A 17,631-nucleotide genomic window follows, 5' to 3' on the forward strand; every position below is an offset into this window, starting at 1 on the left:
TACATGAAGCTGTTCATGTAACAAAATTATAGAGAACTAAATATACAAACACACAAATGCAAGTAAAACTGGTGAAATCAAAATAAGATAGGTAATTTGCATGAATACAATAAAAACATATTTAAATATAAATATAAATTTAGTAAATTTGTAGGGTACAAAATCAATATGCAGAGATCTATTGTGTTCCTGTATAATAGTAAGAAACTATCTGAAAGAGAAATTAAGAAAACCATCTCATTTACAATTGCATCAAAAAGAATAAAATACTGAAAAATAAATTTAACAAAGGAGGTGAAAGACCTGTACACTGAAAACTGTAAGACAATGATGAAAGAAATTGAAGAAGACACAAATAAGTGGAAAGATAGTCCATGCTTATGGGTTGGAAAAAATCAATATTCTTAAAACGACCATACTACCCAAAGCAATATATAGATTCACTGCAATCCCAATCAAAATTCTGGTGACATTTTACACAGAAGTGTAACAATCCTAAAATTTGTATGGCACCACAAAAGATCACGAACAGCCAAAATGATCTTGAGAAAGAATAACAAAGCTGGAGGCATTTTACACCCTGGTTTCAAACTGTATTACAAAGCTAGAGTAAACAAAATAATATGCTATTGACATTAAAAAAAAAAAACACAAACTCACGCACAAAAAAATCAGGTGCAAAGATCAATGGAACAGAATAAAGAGCCCAGAAATAAACATGTACATATGGTCAATTAATTTATGAAAAAGAGGACAAGAATATACAGGAGGGAAAGAATGGTCTCTTCAATAAATAGTGTTGGGCACACTGGCCAGCCACATGCAAAAAAGTGAAGTTGGAGCACTGTCTTATATCATACACAGAAATTAACTCAGTGGATTAAAGACTTGAATGTAAGATCTGAAACCATAAATTTTCTGGAAAAAACCATAGGCAGTAATAAGTTATTTGACAGGATGTCTTAGCAGTGATTTTGGGGGTTTACACCAAAACAAAGGCAACAAAGCAAAAATAAATAAGTGGGACTGCATCAGAGTAAAAAGCTTCTGCACCGCAAAAGAAACTATCAACAAAATGAAAAGGCCCCATACTGAATTGGAGAAAATATTTGCAAAGTATATAACTCTCAAGGGGTTAATATGCAAAAAGTGTAAAGAATTCATACAACTCAATAGCAAAAAATCCCAGAGTTAAAATGGACATAGGACCTTAATAGACATTCTTTTAAAGAAGAGTACAGATGGACAATAGATATCTGAAAAGGTGCTCAATATGACTAATTATCAAAGAAATGCAAATCAAAACCACAATGAGGTATCACCTCACACCTATTGGAATGGCTCTTATCAAAAAGATAAGAAATAACTGTTGGCAAGAATGTGGAAAAAAGCGAACCCTTGTGCACTGTTGATGGGAATGTACTGGTAAATTGGTGTAGCCACTATGGAAAACAGTACGGAGGTTCCTTGAAACATTAATTATAAGACTACTGTATGATCCAGCAATTCCACTTCTGGGTATTTGTCCAAAGAAAATGAAAACACTAATTCGAAAAGATATTTGCACCCTCAAGTTCATTTGCAGCATTATGTACAATAGCTAAGATATAAAAACAATGTGTCTATTGGTGGATGAATGGATAAAGAAAATGTGTGTATACTTTATATTTTGTCCCCCCAAAATGTATACACACTTTAACAGCTGATAGCTCAATTTTGAAAATGAAATGTATTTCAGTAAACACTGCCTTTATGATTATTCAAAGTGGGTGTATACATTTTGGGGGGACACCCTGTGTGTGTGTACACACATATATATATATATATAACACATTTTCTTTATATGTTTATATGTGCAATATTCAGCTATAAAAAAGAATGAAATCCTGCATTTTGCAACAAGATGGATAGAACTTGAGGACATTATGCTAAGTGAAACAAGTCAGAGAAATTAATGATTCTCATCATCGATGTTTCTATCTCCCTCTTCCTTCCTCTCTGAAATCAATAAAAAAATATATTTTTAAAAATGCCCAGCTGTCATGGCTCAGTGGAATACTGTATGATTTAATTTATATGTGGAATGGAAAAAAAACACAAGTTCATAGATGCAAAGAACAGGTTGGTGGTTGTTAGAAGTAGGAGATGAGGAGTGGGAGAAAAATGGGTGAAGGGAATCATAGGTACAAACTTCCAGTTATGAAATAAATAAGTCATGAGAGTGTAACGTATAGCATGGTGACTATAGTTGATAATACTGTATTGCATAAATGACAGTAGCTAAGAGAGTTGATCTTAAAAGTTCACATCACCAAAAAATTTTTAATTTCATAATTATGGTGATGAATGTTAACTATATTTATTCTGGTGATCATTTCACAATATATACAAATATCAAATCACTATGTTGTACACCTGAAACTAATATATGTTTAAAAAGCAATTTAAAGGAGTCTGTGCTGAAAGATAATTTAACATATGTAGCTTTAGGAAGTACACTGATACATTCATTCCATTCCATTTACATCAAAGGATGATCTACAAAATAGATTTTACCCATTTATTTATTCCAAGTTTTCCTATGTATGTGTGGAAAGTAGAGCAATAGTTGTGATGTGTTATCTTAATTAGAAGAACTTTGCAAACACTTAAGTGATGCTGGTTTTATATGTCTCATTTTCGTAATAGAAAATCTATTCTAATAATGGGTCAGTTTTTTCATACAATTTATGAAATCAAACTAAAGGTTTTAGAAGTTTATTTCATCAAAGGTGAAATATTTGATATTGTAAACACTGCTGTAAATTTAAAATTATCAACATTGAAGACAATCCTATTTGTTTTTTGATTAATAAAATATTAAGTTTAGTGGATCATTGTTTATGGTAAGAAATGTTCTTACTATATTAAGAAAATCATGTAGCAGAAAATGTATTTGGAATTTATTATAGCATACTCATAATACATAATTGCAGCTAAATAAGCCTGATAGTATATGAATAAACCAGGAGCTATAATTTTCAAAAGTTAAAAGTATTTTTATATACATAGAGTATTTCAGCTGGAAAATTTTTGTGTTTATCTGATGTTGAATTTAAGAAATGTTTCAGCAGGTCACTATTTAATATATATGCCACTCTATCTTTACTGACTGGAATTTTTCAGTGAGTCTGAGGTAGAATGCTGTCCTAGTTTTGTTTGTTTGTTTATTTTGTTTTGTTAATCCTCACCTGAGGATATTTTTTCCATTGATTTTTCGAGAGAGTGGAAGAGAGAGGGAAAGACAGAGAGAAACATCATTGTGAGAGAAACACATTGATTGGTTACCTCCTGCACGAGCCCTGACCAGGGCCCCGGGCGGGGAGAATCCTGCAACCAAGGTACATGCCCTTGACCAGAATCGAATCCAGGACCTTTTGGTTCATAGGCCAACACTCTATCCATTGAGCCAAAATGGCTAGGGCTAGTTTTTTTTTTTTTGTTTTTTTTTTGTTTTTGTTTTTGTTTTTTTTTATTGCTTAAAGTATTACAAAGGGTATTACATATGTATCCATTTTATCCCCCCGCCCTAGACAGTCCCCTAGCCTCCCCTATCAAAGGGCTAGTTTTTAAAACATATATCCATTATGACCAGATTTAGCATTACAAAATGTAACAAGATTATACTTAACATAATTTCTCATTCATTCTTTTCACCCATTCCATTCCAAGACATTTTATCAAATCTTGACTCAAATAATTTTGGCCCTTTCCACCCTTCTCTTCTACTTTTCAAAGACAAACCAAATTAGGTAAATCTGGTGTCTGTTGCTGCTGCTGTTTCTTTGTCATCTATTTATATAAAAGCCTAATATGCAAATTGTCCCCTCAGGAGTTCTACCAGGAGACCGGGTTCAATCGCTCACTATGACGTGCACTGACCACCAGGGGGCGGCACAGAATGAAGGAAGGCCCTGGCCGGTAGCCGGGGAAGGGAGGCCCCAATTGCTGGCCAGGCCTAGGGACCCTATCCATGCATGAATTTTGTGCACTGAGCCTCTAGTTAGTAGATAATCCACATTGGTGAAAGCTATGGTTTCTTCCTCTTGATGTAATTGTGATTACTGCATTTCAACTTGCTCTCCTGAAAAAGCTTTTGAGTCTTACTGAAACTCCTGCCTGTGCAAGTCTTCAGCATTATGAAGCTAACCCACATGATTTGTACAATGTAGTTGGATTGGTTATACCCTAAGACTTTGTCAGTGGCATCATCTTTCCATTTGGTATTTAAAATTACTTGTAACTACAACTTACTAAATTACTCAACTTTGAAGAAAATATGATAATGGCATATTGAATACCATAATACAATATCATTTATTGTCTTGGATAGACGTCCTGGGTTCCTTGATGAGATCTCAACCATGTTAAGGATTTGATAAAACAGATTTGATTTTAGTATAAGTATTTAAAGAATTTGTAATAAAGGGAAAATACTTTAGGGTGTTGACTTCTTTTGTATATGGAAGTTATTTGAGTTTATATTTAATTTTCATAAATGTGTATATTTTTCCTTTGGGAATGGGATACTATATATAATGCCCCAGAAGTGGTATGTTTTTCTCACATTGCTTCTGTATATTTACTCATTATGTCATTTATTTTTATTTTCTGTTTTTGTTCCCATTATCTGCTCTGTGTGTGTCTATTTTTGACTGAAATGTGTTTTCTGAAAGAGCTAGTGTTTGAAAATTACTTATTGGCTCTTAACCATATGAAAACAATATATGCAAGCATTTTGTTTGAAAATTATCATTGTTAACAGAACTTTAAGACATTGTAGGGGGATATATTTGATTGGAATTAATTTAAGCTCAATTCTTGTTCTTTTCAATACAGTATTTCTCAAACTCTGAGGTTTGCAGAATTCACAAATTGAGAGCTGGCATCATTTTCAGAGAAAGACCTTCGTAATGTGTAAGTAGTTTTTGTTTTTTATTTTGATTTATTTCTATTAGCTGTTTCTGTATTTAACACTGAAAGTTTAATGTACCATATTTCTTAACCAGATTTTGGCACATATTCACCACATAATGATTAAGAGTAACAAGTGACACAAAAGAACTTATTGAAAGATGTGCCCTTGATCAGTATTAATGACCATTTATTAAAGATAGCAACCTCTTGCCCTGACCAGTTTGGCTCAGTGGATAGAGCGTCGGCCTGCGGACTGAGTGGTCCCAGGTTCGATTCCGGTCAAGGGCATGTACCTTGGTTGCGGGCACATCCCCAGTAAGGAGTGTGCAGGAGGCAGCTGAATTGATGTTTCTCATCAATGTTTCTAACTCTCTATCACTCTCCCTTCCTCTCTGTAAAAACCCAATAAAATATATTTAAAAAAAAAAAAAAGATAGCAACCTCAAATGTAAAGAACACTGCATTAAGGGACTTGAGTTCTTGTCCAGGTTGCCACTTACTAGATAGGTATCCTTAAGTAAGCCACCTTTTGTGCTTCCGTTTCTTTGGCTATGAAATGAAGGCTTAGACTATGACTAATAATAAATTTCCTTTCCCTCTAAATGTCTATTATTCCTATCTTCACTATTTTCCCCCCCAATAAATCAGGGATTGCTACTCTTTAATAAGGGTGCTGTCAAATTACAGTTATGTTTTGATTTTTGTTGTTGGTTTTTGCTTGGGAATTGGTATTGAAAGGGGAGGTGCTTCCAAAGTAGATCTTGGAGACAAGTACGCCTCCCTTGCTCAAGGAGTTTGCTCCATATAGTCCAACAATTTGGATTAATAAAACTTACTTTTAAAAAGTCAAGTTTGCCTTGTGTGGGTTTAACCTTTTCAAAAGAAAGTTAACCTACTCTTAAATATGATACACAAATAAGGTTTCTTTCCTTTCAAAATTTCCAGAGAATGCTGATGCTGAAGGAGTGCCAGTTTTCAAGGAGATGGGGAAAAGGGACAATACAATAAGGATCATCATGTTTGTGCATATCGAACTTTGGGGAGAAAATGGTTGAGGAACTTTGGGCATAGTGGAGGCACACACTTGGAATCTGGAAGGGGGATAGGAAAAAAGATAGTTGGAGGTAAATAAAAGTATAGAAAGAGATGTGGAAAAGTAGAACTAAATAAGAAATGCCTTGAAGGCAGATGCTATTGCTTTAATCAGTATCATCACTGGCTCCTAGAATAGTGTTAGATCTTAGTATTTATGAAAAAATTATTGAATGAATGAACCAATTAATTCTTGAATAAATTTCTAATTTTGCCTAAGGTCCTGATGGTTTTAGTTTTTGGTTACTTGACTCAGATCATCTAGTTTATCTATATCTATCCTATATTTAACAACAACTGTAATATTTAAGGCAATTGAAATTCAGAATATTGATTCTGAATTATAGAAAAAGACATTATGTTTAAGTATAATATGCTTTAGAAGGATTACAAAGTGAACTGTTCATTCACTTAATAAATATTTTTAAACACCTATCTACCATACTTTGGGACTAGCTGGGAATGGAAGAATAGGGTGTTGATTACAGTGTATACTATTTCTATTTGATGGAATATTATGTAGTCATTTAGTATAATTATAAATATTATAGCAATTTAGAAGATGCTTATTAACTGAATAAAATATATAAATATTTGTATTCTATATGATAACTGTGCATGAGGATAAAAGGGATATTTTCTGTTCTCAAAAGAAACTAGGAAACATTGTCACTATAAGCCATATTTATTATTGTGTATGGGATTGCTTAATTTTTTTGCTCTTTTGTACAATTCATAAAGTTTAAATGAAAATCCACATACAGTTAAAATCTTTGAAAAATATCCTAAACATATAGTGACTAGAAAGAGGAAATACTATAGTGCATTGGTCGGCAAACTGCGGCTCGCGAGCCATATGCGGCAGTGGTTGCAAACTGCGGCCCCTTGAGTGTGGCCACGAAGTTTCAGTCACACTGTATGTGCACGCCCACACATAGTATTTTGTGGAAGAGCCACACTCAAGGGGCCGCAGTTTGCCAACCACTGCTATAGTGTATTGTCAAAGAGGAAAAGAGCAAAACCACTTTTGAAGGACAGTAGATAGTTTGCCTTGGTTGGAAGAAAAATGAGAGATGAAGTTTAAAAAAGATGAGATTGGTGATCTCTAGTTTAATTTTGATAATGTAAGAAAAGATGAGCTGAATTAGGTTATTACCTGTGGAATTACGTTTTAAAAAAAATAATTCTAGCTTATATAAGCGAACTGGAGTATGAAGTAGTTGAATTGGTCCATTGAGTTATAGATCATTTTATATGTATCTTGAATTTGTGAGTCTATATCAGGTATATTTGCTCACTTTGCCATTTCAGTAATAGTTTATAATTTGGTAAAACTTTTATGTACAGATTTTTTGTTTTTCAAAAATCTTTAAAATGTTACCTTTGATTTCCACTCTTGCCTTTTCTTATCCTTAGGATTAGTCTCAGTAGCAAATGCTCAACTATTCGGACCTAATGGAACTATATAAAAAATAAAAAAAGGATTTGAATTGATGGGGCAGAGATTGAAAGGCGGAAAACAAGTCTCCAATAGTTGCTGAATAGGTAAGAGCTTTCTTATAATGGTTTCTTAATTTAATTCTGATGAACCTTTAAGGAATAGAGAGGACATCCTTGTTTGCTATTATCAAAGAAAATTGATTTAATTTTAAGTGAAATACTAGTTAAGCAGGTGTCTGAAATTTTACGAAGATGCCTATAAACATTTTTATAAGCTAATTCTTTAAGTTATCTGTATCATGTTGAACAAAGAAGAATTAAAAACAATAATTGGTTAATGTGATGTTACGTATTATTACTTCAGCTTTAGTAAAGTTGTTTCAGGGTTTTATATTATTGTGAATACTTAGTGAACTGTTGGATTAAATATTTGTTTTGTGTGGCTTCCAGTTTCCAAAATGAACTTAAAGAAATTTACCTTAAAAAAAAAGAATGAAAAAAACAAAATTATCTTCTAATTGTTTAACAGTTTTTGCTCTGATGTATTTAACTAAAAGTCCAACCGAGTTGTGTGTGTGACTAGGAATGCTTTCCTCAAATGCTCTTTCCAAGTCATTTCTGGTCACTTTTGTTATTTAGTATTTTCCATAAAGATCATAAATTTCACATGCCAATGAAAGTCTCTTGCTTTAATAAAATTACTAGGAAATAATATTAATTATTTGTTTCTATATTAAATATTTTTAGTATTTTCTTTAACTTATAATTTTTAACAATGTCTTCCCCCTAGCTTCTAAATCTCAAATTTACTCTAAAAACAGTTGATTTAAAATAAAAAGTAGAGGTGCATTTTCAGTATTGTAGACTTCCTGAATGAATGAAAAAGCATTTAGATATTTTAAGAAGTCACCTGGAAATTCGCCAGCTATGTTCTTGGCATTACATACTTTGTCAATTGTGCCTTAAAATATTTTGCAGTCCTTTCTAACCACTCTCCACCGCCAACACTAACAACAACAAGGCAAGAGAACTGGAGTGATATAAAATTTACTTTTTTGTTAATAAATGTGTGAGAATTTTATCACCACTTTAAAATTAATTATTCTTATGTCTTAATGAAGAACAATAACTTGTTCCTTTTTAGTAGTTATTTACTGAATTCAATTATGAATGAGAACAAGTCACTAAAATTTGTGAGCAGGAAGATCTAACAAAAACAAATTTTTCATACAAATATCTCCCAAATATCTGCTTATTAGTACAATAGCTATTTATTTTAATGGCTGAAATAGTAGCTTTCAAAGGACCTTATTAAATATGTATATATGTTTCTATGATAGTACTATTTCCATTCGCTTTCCCTTCTTTTGGCATAGCAAGACATAAAACTATTATACACAATATTGACTATATGCTTTATTTTAAATAACATGAAGTTGGAAAAAAGGAAAATATTTGAATCTCTTCATTATGAAGAGAGGAAATTGCTCCACCAAAGTAATTTTTAAGAATAGTGTCTATCAAAAGCTTATCATTTAAAATTCATGGACACATAAAACCACATAAGCACTTATAGAGAGGCTGGTTATGTAACTTTTGACGTAGCAATTCAACTTCAATACAGTAATCCTATGATTTTGTAGATCTTGCTTTAACGGACTTGGGTTTAATAGACAAAATTTCAGGTCCATATGTCATATGTGAAAATTAACACCCTGTTAATTAAAAATACTTTTAACCAAGATTTACTTATAATTGATTAACATCTTTTTTGTTGTTGTTATTAATTCACTGTTACTTTTAACACATTTTAGCGAATAGGCCATATATTGGGGAAAAACACTGTAGTAATTTTTCCGACATAAATGAATATTACATATCTACAACTATAGTCTACATATTTAAATACAAGAATCACCGCTCGTAAATAATATTCAGTAAATGATTAGCACGTGATCACACCGCATCACGTGAGGTTAATTGGTTCCGTTGTATGGTTGTGACTTTCTGTAGCAGTTTCAACATGTGCCAGTGTTCCCACTGCACTAAGCCATGCCCCAGCTGTGTGCATTTGTTTACTCTTGATGACTGGCAAATGCATGCATTTACTAGACCTACTTGATATAAATTTAAAATTACTATAATGCATATAGAAAACTTTTCTGTGAAATTAGACTTTTCATACGTACTTAATTTTAATTTTACAAATGGGTCTACATAAATAAAAACAGGTAATACTAATTTGTCTATTTTAAAACATTTTTTTTTATTGATTTCAGAAAGAAAGGGAGAGGGAGAGAGAGACAGAAACATCAATGATGAGAGAGAAACATCGATCAGCTGCCTCCTGCACACCTCCTGCTGGGGATGTGCCTGCAACCAAGGTACATGCCCTTGACAGGAATTGAACCTGGGACCCTTCAGTCTGCAGCCGACACTCTATCCACTGAGCCAAACCAGTTCGGGCTCTTTGAGACTCTTGACTTTTTACAAGATGTCTCAGTTCCGATTCCGGTCAAGGGCACTTGTCTGGTTTGCAGGCTCAATCCCCAGTAGGGAGCGTGTAGGAGGCAGCTAATCAATGATTCTCTGTCATCATTGATGTTTCTCTCTCTCTCATTCTCCCTTCCTCTCTAATATATATATATTTAAAGGGTATGGGGGTTTTATTTTCTGTCTACTTAGGTAATCAAAGCATCCATATTGCCCAAAATGAAAATTCTTATGTTATTTTTATAATCACAAATAATGCCAATTATATTCTCATTTAAAAAAAGGCATACTTTTATGTATGAAAGTGAAATGTATACTAGTGTATTTACCAAGGAGGTAGTGTTCTTTTTGTAGTTTTTTTTTTATTTGCACAAAAACCACTTATATTTATTTGGCTTATTATAGGAAAATACTAGTCTTTTACCTTCCTTTTAGATGTAACCTTCTGTAATGGAAGATGATTGAAGATAAAGGGCCTCGTGTTGCTGACTACTTTGTTGTAGCAGGATTAACTGATGTTTCAAAGCCTTTTGAAGAAGAAATTCACTTCAATGATGCCTGTCATAAAGTAGCTAAACCAAAAGAACCTATCACAGATGTTTCAGTTATTATTAAATCTCTTGGGGAGGAAGTGCCACAGGATTATATGTGTATTGATGTTACCCCGTCTGGATTGTCAGCTGACCTCAATAATGGAAGTCTTGTGGGACCACAGATTTATCTTTGCTATAGAAGAGGAAGAGATAAGCCTCCACTTACAGATCTTGGGTAAGTCATTTTTTAAAATAATTTTTGTTTCCCTGGCTGGGTGGTGCAGTTGGTTAGAGTGCTGTCTCATGCACCAAAAAAGGTTTCAGGTTTGATTCTTGGTCAGGGCATGAACAGGAAGCAACCAATCAATGTTTCTCACATTGATGCTTCTTTCTCTCCTCTCTTCCTCTCTCTTGAAAAAAAATCAATAAAACATATTCTCGAGGGAGGATTAAAAAACAGTTATTGTTATTGTTATAGATTCTGAAGTTAACTGTTTAATATTTTTTAATTAATAAATATATGACAGCTTTAGAAAAAGAAATACATATGTTATCCAGAATCCTGTATTCTATCACTTTGTTCATTATACCTTTTCAGTGTCCCTTTGTCCTACAGGTTCCCAGAACTTTCATCTTCTCTGAGTTTCTTTCTATTAAAGGTGGGGGGATGTTCTGGCCAGTGTGGCTCAGTTGAGCATCATCCCGTACACCCGGAGATTGCCAGTTTGATTTGCAGTCAAGGCACATGCCCAGGTTTCAGACTCAATCTCCAATAGGAGGTGTGCAGGAGGTAGCCAATCCATTTTTCTCTCTCTGTCTCCCTTCCTCTCTCTATAAAATCAATAAAAACATTTTTTTTAAAGTGAAGAGAATTTGAAAAACATTTACAGAAAAGTACTAGAAAATTAATGTATTATCCAGATCATAAAATTTTAAATTACTTTTAAAGTACAAGAAAAGGGTGGTTTTTAAGCATGTGATATAATGATCATTATAAATGGATAAGTCTGCATCAAACAAGGATCTTGAGGTAAATTAGTGCTTTCCTTAAGATACTATATTGAACTTGGGGCTCCTTTTTAATATGACAGATTTATTGAGAATTCATATACCATACAGTTCACCCATTTGAGGTGAACAATTCAGTAGTTTTTAGGATATTTATGGAGTTGTGCAACCATCACCACAATAAATTTTAGAACATTTTTATCATGCCAAAAAGATACCCTGTACTCACTTTAGTAACTATTTCAATTCTCCCGAACCCCTTCAGCTCTCGGCAGTTACTAGTCTATTTTCTATTTCTATAGATTTGCCTATTCTGGACATTTTATATAAATGGAATCATTGTGTGTGTGTGTGTGTGTGTGTGTGTGTGTGTGTGTGTGTGTGTGTGTCTGACTTCTTTCACTGTTTTCAAGGTTTATCCATGTTGTAGCATGTGTCAATACTTTTATCTCTTTATACAGCTGAATAATATTGCATCTTGTAGATACACCACAATTAATTTATCCTTTTTCAGTTGATTGTGGGTTGTTTACATGTTCTGGTTATTATGAATAATGCTTCTGGAAATATTCATGTACAAGTTTTTGTATGGACATATGTCTCAATTTCTCTTGTATATTTACTTAGAAGTGAAATTTCTGGGTCATATGGTATCTGTGTGTTAAACCTTTTGAGAAACTGCCAGACTGTTTTCCAAAGTAGTTGTACCACTTTGCATTCCCACTGGCACTATACTGGTATGAAGCTTCCAATTTCTCCACATCTTAGCCAACATTTTGTTTGTCATTTTAATTATAACTGTCCTAATGGATGTGAAGTGGCATCTCATTGTGGTCTTGATCTGCATTCACCTGGTGGCTAATGATGTTGAGCATCTTTCATATGTTTATTTGCCATGTGTAAATCTTTGGAGAAATGTCTATTCAGAATTTTTAATTGTGTTGTCTTTTTATTGTTGAGCTTTGAGAGTTCATTACATGTTCTAGATGCACATTCCTTACCAGGTAAATGATTTACAAATATTTTTTCCCATTCTGTGGGTTGTCTTTTCACTTTCTTTATGGTATACTTTGAAGCTGAAAAGTTTTTAATTTTGATGAGGTCTGATTTAACTATTTTTTCTTTTGTAGCTTATGTTTTGGTATCGTATCTAAGAAGGCTTTTACTAGTCTATGGTTAAGGAAGGGGTTCAATTTTACCCTTTCGCATATGGATATCCATCTGTCCTAGCACCATCTGCTGACGAGAATATTCTTCTCCCATATTCAAAAATTAATTGGCCATAGATGTATGGGTTTATTTCCGGACTCTCAATTCTATTCCATTTGTCTACATGTCTGTCTTTAGGCCAGTACTAGACAGTTTAGATTACTGTAGCTATGTAGTTAGTGTTTACATTGTGTGTAAGTATTCCAACTTTGTTCCTCTTTTTCAAGATTGTTTTGACTATTCTGGGCCTTTTGAATTTTAATATTTGTTTTAGCATCAGTTTGTCAATTTCTGCAACGATTTGGGTTCTTTTAAAAGAGGAATATATGCATGTTTTACATATATGTAAAACAGGATTATATAAATGTAAAGACATAACTTTTTGTAGTAAAAGAGGAACAAAATTTAAAAGGTAGAAAAATAAGATCCCCACAGGAAAACTGAAAGAAAAAGACTAAAGAAAGGCCAGTAGTAGCTCTAAAAATGTCTTCAAAATGGATGAAGAATTTATAAGGGATGAAGATTAGCCTTCTTGTTTTCATTGCTGTGTTATAAAAAGGGATAGGTTCATAACTTACAGTGTTTTGGTTAAAAATAAGGAAGATATCACCATCCCTACTGATGTTGCCAGAGGGGCTATAATAGTTCCATCTCCTAATATATTAAGTTTGAAAGAGGATATGTAGTCATGTTTACTAACACTCGAGGGAAGATAAGATGAGCTCCTGAATTGTCTTCTACTTTTAAAATTCTATCATTAATGGTTGATATTTAAAAAGTTACATTAAAAACCAGTCTTTATTCTGTTAATTCATGAATTAATTGCAGTAATTTTAAGTTGGTTGCAAAAGAGCTACTGTATTGCTTCATATGACATTCACATATTTAGTAAATGGCATAAGTAGTAAAATATCAGACATATGTCATAGCAACATCTTTACTGATACAGCTCCTAGGGCAATGGAAACTAAGGAGAAAATAAACAAATGGGACTAAAAAGCTTCTGCACAGCAAAAGTAACCATCAACAAAATAAGAAAGCATGAGAGGACATATTTGCCAATGTTATATCCGATAAGGGCCTGATCTCCAAAATTTATAGGGAACTCATACATCTTAACAAAAGGAAGATAAACAATCCAATCAAAAAATGGGCAAAGGACTTAGACACTTTTCGAAAGTGGACTTACAGAAAGCCAAGAGACATATGAAAACATGCTCAAAGTCACTAATCATCCGAGAGATGCAAATCAAAACAACAATGAGGTACCATCTCACACCTGTCAGAATGGCTGTCATCAACAAATCAACAAACGACAAGTGCTGGAGAGGATGCGGAGAAAAAGGAACCCTCTTGCACTGTTGGTGGGAACGATGCAGCCACTGTGGAAAACAGTATGGAGTTTCCTCAAAAAATTAAAAATGGAACTCCCATTTGACCCAGTAATACCACTTCTAGGGATATATCCTAAGAAATCAGAACCACCAATCAGAAAGGACCTATGCACCCCTATGTTCATAGCAACACAATTTACAATAGCTAAGATTTGGAAACAGCCTAAGTGCCCATCAGCAGATGAGTGGATTAAAAAACTGATACATCTACACAACAGAATACTACACTGCTGTTAAAAAGAAAGAACTCTTACCATTCACAATAGCATGGGTCGACATGGAGAACATTATGCTAAGTAAAATAAGCCAGTCAGGGAAAGATAAATATCACATGATCTCACTCATTTGTGGAATACAATGAACAACATAAACTGATGAACAAAAATAGAGACAGAGAAGCATTGAACAGACTGTCAAACTTCAGAGGGAAAAGGGGGTGTTAAGAGATCAACCAAAGGACTTGTATGCATGCATATAAGCATAACCAATGGACACAGACACTGGGAGGGGTGGGGGGGGGCGGTGAGAGTGGCCGGGGAGAGGTCAATGGGGGGAAAAGGAGACATCTGTAATACTATATGTAATACTTTAAACAATAAAGAATTTTAAAAAAAGAAAGTAAACCAGCTGTTAAATCTTGATTAGATAAGTTGCTCCTATGACCACTGACTATCATCAGAATTTTAGCTTGTGGATAAAATGAAGGCACTGTTGCAGATTCTCATTTGGGTGTTGGAGTTCCCTAGAGTAGAGATGAGGAATTTTCCAAGCATAGGAAGGATTCAGGAATAGGAAAAGGACTTGAACTGAAATGAACAACTACTTTTATAGCTATCCTTATATGTTTGTTATTGTGAAGAATATGACATTATTCTTGCCTTTTAAATCTTAGTTTATTTTTTTATTTTTTCAATTACAGTTTACATCCACTGTTTTTTTAAATTTTTTTTTAATTTATTGTCTAAAGTCTTACAAATGTCTCCTTTTTCCCCACTTGACCCCTCCCTCCCCCCAGCCATTCCCACCCTGGGCAAGCCCCCACTTCCCCAGTGCCTGTGTCCATTGGTTATGCTAATATGCATGCATACAGTCCTTTGGTTGCTCGCTAACCCCCCTCCCCTGCCATTTGTCTCTAGATCTATTCTTGTTCATCAAATTATGTTGATGATTATATCCCACATATGAGTGAGATCATGTGATATTTATCTTTCTCCTACTGGCTTATTTCACTTAGCATAATGCTCTCCAGTTCCATCCATGCTGTTGCAAATAGTAAAAGCTCGCTTCTTTTTTATAGCAGCGTAGTATTCGATTATGTAGATGTACCACAGTTTTTGAATGCGCTGATCTGCTGATTACATCCACTATTATTTTGTATTAGTTTCAGGTGTACAAAATAGTGGTTAGATAATCATGTACTTTACAAAGTGTTCCCCCTGATACTTCCAGTACCCATCTGGCACCATACATAGTTATTACAGTATCATTGGCTATATTTTTTATGCTGTGCTTTACATCCCCATGAATATTTTGTAATTGCCAAGCTGTACTTGACCTCAGTCCCTTGACCTTTTTCACCCAGTCCCTCAACCCTCCTCCCCTCTGGCAACCATCAGTCTGTTCTCTGTACCTGTGGGTCTATTTCCATTTTGTTTGTTTATATTGTTCTATGATAGTATAACTAGTAACAAGTAGTAGGAATTTGAATTCAAATGTGTGTAATTCCTCTGTTACAATACCTTTTTTTAAGATTGAAAAAACAAAACAGAAAAAAAGCAAAATCAAAAAGACAAGGAGGAATAAGCAATTAAGCCAACAATAGGATAAACATAGTCACTGTGATTAAGCATCCAAGTTAGCTCTGAATTTTCCACACACAAAAATGTTTGTTTGCTGATAGTCAGGACAAAAAGAGAAACTAAAAATTATTTAGCCTGGCAGGTGTGGCTCAGTGATTGAGCACTGACCTATGAACTAGGAGGTCACGGTTCAATTCCCTATCAGGGCACATGCCCAGTAGGGGGCGTGCAGGAGGCAGCCGATCAATGATTCTCTCTCATCATTGATGTGTCATCTTTCCCTCTTCATCTCTGAAATCAATAAAAAATATATTTTTAAAATTATAACTGGAAGCAATAATTTGACCAATTTCTGGTACTAAATTTTCTTTGTATAATGGATTTTATGAAAGGGGACACTGATTGCTATTGAGGACATTGCCAGTTACAACCATTTCTATAGCAAAAACACAATATAGTAGACCTTAATTTTTTTTTTTTACTGATGCCAAGGACTTAGCTTTAAAGTCTAATCAGTGAATTCTGTGAAAGAATTGAACTATATTATTTAATCATGACATTTTCTTTGTTTCCCCCGGTACTTTAAGTATAGTTTTTAGAAGAGTTAAGGAATGGATGCCTAGCCTTCCCATTATGAAAAGCCTATGATTTTTACCACAATAAAGAAGCAAGGAAAAACCTATGTCTTTCCTTTATACTTTTGAGGTTATTTTCTCGTTTGAAAGACTAAAATTATCTCTTAAATTTGAGGCAAGTATTGGAAGTAAAAGTATGTTGGCAGGTCCTTTACCTTCTGGTTAAAGAGCCTTTTGTAAAATTTTAACTTTGGCCACAATACAAAGTTGCTTTTTCTCAAGAAGATGCTTGGGTTTAGAGACAAAAATAAATATATAAATCCATTAAATGGAACGCTAAAACAGTAACCTTTGCACTTAATCATTGCTGTCCTGTGGTTTATGTCAACAAAGGTTAATCTGAATTTTTCTTACATTATTTAAATCTTGGTAGGGAAAAGTTATCCTTTAATTTTATATGGGACTGTGTAATTCAAATTTGCAAAAAGATTGAAATCTTGGCTACATTTAAGGACCAGTTCATGATATCTGATAATATTACCTTTCATTTGAGGGTGCTTTGTGTTTGTGTATTTATTTATTTTATTTATTTTTTTAGGGTTTTATATGACTGGAAAGAAAGATTGAAACAGGGGTGTGAAATTATTCAGAGTACTCCCTATGGACGCCCTGCAACTATTAGCGGCAGTACCTCATCACAAAAAATTTATATCACTTACCGAAGAGCCTCTGAAAACATGACTCAGAATACATTGGCTGTCACAGACATATGTATTATTATACCCAGTAAAGGAGAAAGTCCACCACATACATTCTGCAAAGTCGACAAGAATCTCAATAACAGTATGGTAAGTGATTTCTTTGCATTGATAAAATTAGCCACTGGTGAAAAGACCATAATGTAAAATCTTTGTTTGGAAAACAGCATAGCACAATTACTGAATTAAAAACATGTTTTTAAAGTATTGGATATTTTATTTTTAGGAAAGTATTTTAGTTGTACTTTCAAAAAGAGCTACCCAAAAAGCCTTTTTTAATTGAAAAAAAAAATTTTCCCCTATTGCAAAAGTAATGCACTCCAGTGGTTGGCAAACTGTAGCTCGTGAGCCACATGTGGCTCTTTGGCCCCTTG

The 17,631-nt window shown here is 33.7% G+C and overlaps 1 protein-coding gene across 12 annotated transcripts in view; it reads left to right on the plus strand.

Moving 5' to 3' along the window:
- DENND4A (DENN domain containing 4A) overlaps nucleotides 1–17,631 on the plus strand; it is a 112,204-nt gene that overhangs the window by 30,811 nt on the left and 63,762 nt on the right. For 7 of the 12 annotated variants that reach the window (XM_059698065.1, XM_059698003.1, XM_059698028.1 and 4 more), the window contains exons 2-5: nucleotides 4,879–4,956; nucleotides 7,465–7,593; nucleotides 10,417–10,749; nucleotides 17,098–17,347. In XM_059698065.1, the coding sequence (XP_059554048.1) occupies nucleotides 10,439–10,749; nucleotides 17,098–17,347 (561 nt within the window). In that variant the 5' untranslated portion in view covers nucleotides 4,879–4,956; nucleotides 7,465–7,593; nucleotides 10,417–10,438. Of the gene's footprint in view, nucleotides 1–4,878; nucleotides 4,957–7,464; nucleotides 7,594–10,416; nucleotides 10,750–17,097; nucleotides 17,348–17,631 lie in introns of those variants that run through there. The other 5 variants (XM_059698014.1, XM_059698074.1, XM_059698083.1 and 2 more) reach the window with 5 other exon arrangements.

The sequence above is a fragment of the Myotis daubentonii genome, chromosome 1, assembly GCF_963259705.1.
Source record: "Myotis daubentonii chromosome 1, mMyoDau2.1, whole genome shotgun sequence".
Taxonomy (NCBI): Eukaryota; Metazoa; Chordata; class Mammalia; order Chiroptera; family Vespertilionidae; genus Myotis; species Myotis daubentonii.